The sequence below is a fragment of the Mustela nigripes genome, chromosome 9 (genome assembly GCF_022355385.1).
Source record: "Mustela nigripes isolate SB6536 chromosome 9, MUSNIG.SB6536, whole genome shotgun sequence".
Classification (NCBI taxonomy): domain Eukaryota; kingdom Metazoa; phylum Chordata; class Mammalia; order Carnivora; family Mustelidae; genus Mustela; species Mustela nigripes.
Window position 1 is genome coordinate 36,585,118 of NC_081565.1, and position 5,304 is coordinate 36,590,421.

At 44.5% G+C, this 5,304-nt stretch overlaps 1 protein-coding gene across 1 annotated transcript; it reads left to right on the top strand.

The window, feature by feature from the left end:
- Positions 1-1,780: 1,780 nt before the first annotated feature.
- Positions 1,781-4,537, top strand: SPATA31F1 (SPATA31 subfamily F member 1). The gene is given in 3 exon segments (XM_059410124.1): positions 1,781-2,656; positions 3,157-3,318; positions 3,320-4,537. Coding segments are annotated over 3 exon segments (2,256 nt in total).
- The last annotated feature ends 767 nt before the right edge of the window (positions 4,538-5,304 follow it).

Genomic DNA, 5,304 nt, shown 5'->3' on the forward strand with positions numbered 1-5,304 from the left:
GGGGAAGGTGGGAGAGGGAGAGGGAGAAGCACACCCCTTGCTGATCATGGATCATGACCTGAGCTGAAGGCAGTCGCTTAACCAACAGAGTGACCCAGTCACCCAGCCCTGCATATCTTAAGAGTACTTTCTTTTCCCTTTTTCCTCCCATTTAAAATATTTATCATGGTCTATTTAAGCTATATTCTTGGTATTAGCCCCAGTTCCCAAGAAAACAGAGCCCAGGAAAAGCTTAATTATTTATAGAGAGGATGAAGGAAAAGGGAAGTGAGGTAGGAAAAGATGGAAAGCCAATTACAGAGGCAGCCCAACTGTCACTTAGTCATGCAGGACATCTCTGAACAGGGAATACAGAAACAGTGTAATTTTGTAGCAATCTATTGGAGAACAGAGAGAGATTTCATCTGCCTGTGTAATACCCAGCCTCCAAGATGGTCCTTTATTTATATTTATATAGATTTATAAATATAAATATGTTTATATAAATGTAAATATATAATATAAAATATAATATTTATAAATATATGTTATATTATGCATAATTTAATATATAACATAAACATATATAATATTATATATAATATAATAAATATTATAGATATATCATATATAATTATATATAATATATATAATATAAATATATATTTGTGTGTTCCCATGGGTTTTTTTACAAAAATGAAAGGGTACTAGATATACTTGTTTCACTTACATGTAAGAGCATATATACTGATCTCATCCTTTTTAATGATTGCATAGTATTTCATTGTGTGGCTAAATCATAATTTAATTAACCAGCCTCATGTTAAGTTGTTTCCACTCTTTCACTGTTACAAAGAATGATGCAGTAAACATCTTTACACATAAGTCTCTGTGAGTTTATCTATTAGATAAATTGATAGAAGAGGAAATGCTAGGTCAAGGGCTATGTGCATTTTATATTTCCTATCCTTAATTGCACTTCAAAAGCTTGTTCCTTTTTATGTTTCAACCAGAAGTATGTAATAAAGCATTTTCCCCACATCTTTCCTAATATATCTTATAATCAAACTTTTTTTTCAATCTGAGAAATATTTTCTTCTAGAAAATCACCTCAAAACAAGGAAGACACAATTGCAAACTACACCTTAGGTGAAACTAGGAAATAGCTAGCTATAACCCAGAACTATGGTACATGAAAATGAAAGGTAGTTCAAAGAAATATAAGTGCTGTGGCTCAAAAAATATAGTCAAACCCAAGAGGTTCCAATTTCTTTTCAATTTATTGATGCCATCAAACATCTAACCACTATCCATTCATCTCCATCATCCTTAGATAATGATATTTTAACCTAGAGATATCAACTCAGGATCATAAGATGGCAGCTCTAGATGTAAATATTACAGGAGTGCTTGGGTAGCTCAACTGGTTAAGCATCTGCCTTCAGCTTGGGTCATGATATGCAGGTCCTGGGATTGAGTCCCACACTGGGCTCCCTGCTCAGTGGGAAGTCAGATTCTCCCTCTCCCTCTGCCCCTCCCCAACACCCCTCTCCCGCTCATGTGTGTGCATGCTCTCTTGCTCTCCCTCTCTCTCAAATAAAAAAGTAAAAATCTTTACATTAAAAAAAATAAATGTAAACATTACACCTATACTTCTTATTCAAGACAGGAAGCAACAGGTCATGGACTGGAGAAATAGAAGCAAGTTCTCATATCTTGTCTCTTTAATCCCAATGCAAATTCTTCCCCAGAAGCCCCCAGTAAATTTCATCATATATCGTATTAGGCAGAATTGGTCCATATGTCCATCTTTAGATACAAAGTAGTCTAGAAAATCCACCTCCAGTGACAGGTGATTCATCATCACTAGGGCCTGCCCCAAGAGATCCAGGAGTCCATCCAGTTACTTCTGTCCCCCACTGATCAGTCAACTCTGTCCTAGAGCAGCCCAGCCCTAACCACCGTGCATGATTCCCAACCTACAGCCCTGGAGGCCACTGGGGCCAGTGACCCATTCTCACCCATCACAGACCCAGTGTCAATCCCCATGCCACACTCGTCTGACCAGGCCAAGGCAAAATTGCAGGGCCACATCAACTCCAAATGTGGGCAGATTCACCATGGTGAGGTCCTTGCTGGTGTATATAGCTCTTGGCAGTGCATAATTCCTGGGGGCCTGCAAGTGGCTCCCTTCACTTGCATCCCAGAAAACAAGCCCTTGGAGCTACAGGCAGCAACTGACCCTGCCCTACAGCAGAAAGCTATGCCCTGGATACCAATGGCCCTTGACCAATAGCAACAGGCCTCACCAGATGCTGTCCCTGAACACCCTAAGCTGCCCCAAGCCCTGTCCAAGGGAGCCATTGAGAAACTGGAGACAACATTGTGGCATAAGTACCTGGCCTTCTTGTGAGGGCTGCCAGCTCTTTATTAAGTGGCTCTCTCTAGGGCCATGGCACTGGCAATCTCTACCCAAGCTGTAATCACAGGAATAGTGCCTGGACCTGGTGAATTCTCAACTGAACCTCTGACTCAGATGATCTCATCTGAAGAGCAGTCTCTGAGTCCTGGACCAAGCTTTCAAGATGTCAGTGATACTTGTGCAGACATTGAAGATGAGCTCCAGGTTAAAGAGCTGGTAGAAGAAATGATCAAGATGGTGCCTTTAGAAAGCCAGGCAGACATCAAAAGAAATGAAATCATGCCATTTGCGACAACGTGGATGGAACTAGAGCATATTATGCTTAGAGAAATAAGTCAATTGGAGAAAAATAGCTATCATATGATCTCTCTGATATGAGAAAGTGGAGATGCAAGGTGGGGGATTTGGGGGGTAGGAAAAGAATAAATGAAAAAGATGGGATCGGGAGGGAGACAAACCATAAGAGACTCTTAATCTCACAAAACAAACTGAGGGTTGCTGGGGGGAGGTGGGTGGGGAGAGGGTGGTGGGGTTATAGACATTGGGGAAGGTATGTGCTATGGTGAGTGCTGTGAAGTATGTAAACCTGGCAATTCACAGATCTGTACCCCTGGGGCTAATAATACATTGTATGTTTATAAAAAGTTTTATTAAAAATAGATAAATAGACTGTCTTTTTTCCACTGTATATTTTTTCCTGTTTTGAAAAAAAAAAGATAAATAAACAAATAATTTTTTTTTAAAAAGAAAGCCAGGCAGAGACCTCTGGGCCCTACACACTCAAGAAACCCATCTTAGCCAAACTAAATTTCCATCTAAGAAAGAAGATCCTAGAGATACAACTGGGAATTCCCATAAAGGTAAGGCTGTCCAGAGAACAAACTGTAGCAAACTCAGACAACACATCCACACAGGATTAGTCTAGAGAACCTAGGAGAAACATTGCTCCAGGATCTCCCCATCCCACCAGACACTCCTCGTGTCCCAGATCCAGAATGGCTCCACCTTAAAGAACAGCTGGCCCTTGAGTTAAAGGCAGTGCAGCAGAACCAGAAGCAACCTAGTTCAAGAGAAGTATCTCATGGTTCTGCCCACTGGGCCTCTAAGATATCACAAGCCAGTGGGGACATGACAGAGGCCCAGGTGCTCTGTTGGAGGCCAATGAAAACAGCCCCAGCCTGGGAGGAGCCCTGGAGTCCTGAGTCCCAAAGCCCTGGCCACAGCAAGGACTCAGCCCATGTCCCCATGCTGGCAGAAAAGAGAGAGGACCCAGGGAAACCCAAATTGGCAGGGGACCATGGAGAAGGGGATGCAGGGTTTGCACACTCCTCCACAAGAGACATAAGCCACCCTGATGAAGCCCAGACGCCAAAAGGGATGCTTCTGAACAGGACACCTCACAGCCCCTGGCGACGGAGCCGTAGCTTTCATCTTGATGCTCCCTGTGAACACAGTACCCGACATCACCCTCAGATTAAGCTTCCAGAGCCACCTCCAGGAATCCCTGGGGTGAAGGTACCTGAGAAGAATGACCTGCACAGCAGTCAAACCAAGCTTACTATATTCCTCAAACCAGCAAGGATTCCTAAGAATGCCCAGCCTGTGGTGCCCCAGGCATCACAGGGCCAGCTTTTCCTGGGCCAACTCGTTCAGGGTAAGCCTTTGCAGGGCCAAACTTTGAAAGGTCAGGTTTTGCAGGGACAGGTGATGCCAGTCCACACTCACAAGAGGCCCAGCCTTCCAGAATCAGGCTTGAGAAGTAAGATGAAATCCTTTCTTCACTGTTTTAACTCCAAGGCAAAAGGCAAAGTGCATGAGGAATCCATGTCCTCTACAGCTGGGAAAGGGGCCAACACCAGAAAAGAAAATGCAGAAAAGGGCCTGGCTCCAGCCAAAAGTTCCATGGGGCAAACCAAGACAGAGAGGACAAGAGGGGACTCCAAGGCCCAATCTTCCCCCACTGAGAAGCAGGAGGGTTTGACCTTCTTGGATGGTCCCCATTCCCCTGACAGTAAGCTCCGGCACCGCTCCCGCTCTCACCAATTCCATTCTGCCTCAGTCCTGGGCCACCCCCGCCACTGCCCTCGGCACTGTCCTTGAGTGGCTTGTGCCACACAACCAGGGAATGTACCCTAGCTCTCACCTCCCACCTCAGAGAGAAACGTTGGTCTGCTCAAGAAGACCCAACACAATCAAAAGTCATTGTAGGCTCTCATCTGTGTCCCTTGAAGAGGATTGCTACTGTCATTTTCATTTAATGGTGCATGTGGGGCAGAGTGCCACCCAAAATACACTCTATGTCTCTAAGCAAAGCACTGTCTGTCTCCTCCTTCGTCCACTGTGGTGTGTTAAGGGAAGGCATGAGGGGAGGCTGAAGTGTCCTTCCCATATAGAGAAGGAACTTTAATCCACTCTTAAGCTGGGTCAGCTTTCCACACAACTCCTCCTGGCCCACCCTGGACTATGGATAAAGGGGCTTAGGCAGAGAAGGAAGGTAAGGTAAATAAAGGTCAGGCTTGAGTTCTATCATGGCTTCCCATTGGTGTCTTTAGCCCCAGAGGAGCAATGTGGACTTGAGGATAGCAGTGATGAGGAGGATTGGCCACGAATCCCACAGGCAGAATCACTCATGATTTCCATAGAGGCCCACAGTCTGCGGGGGAGGTTTTTAGAGGAGTGCCATAGTGCTCCAACTTTGAGGAGGTATGTTGTGTTTATCAAAAACATGTAGCTAACATGACAGGATGTCAAAAGCAAATGATAGACTCTCCCCCCTCCTCTGCTCCCTGATGGTTATTGGCAAGATCTTTTTGGAGAGCTCATCTGGGAAGCTGCTGTAACTCTCTTGCCTATATCTTGCCCACTGCCTTCCAGCTGCATGGACTCTTGGAATGAAGATCAGA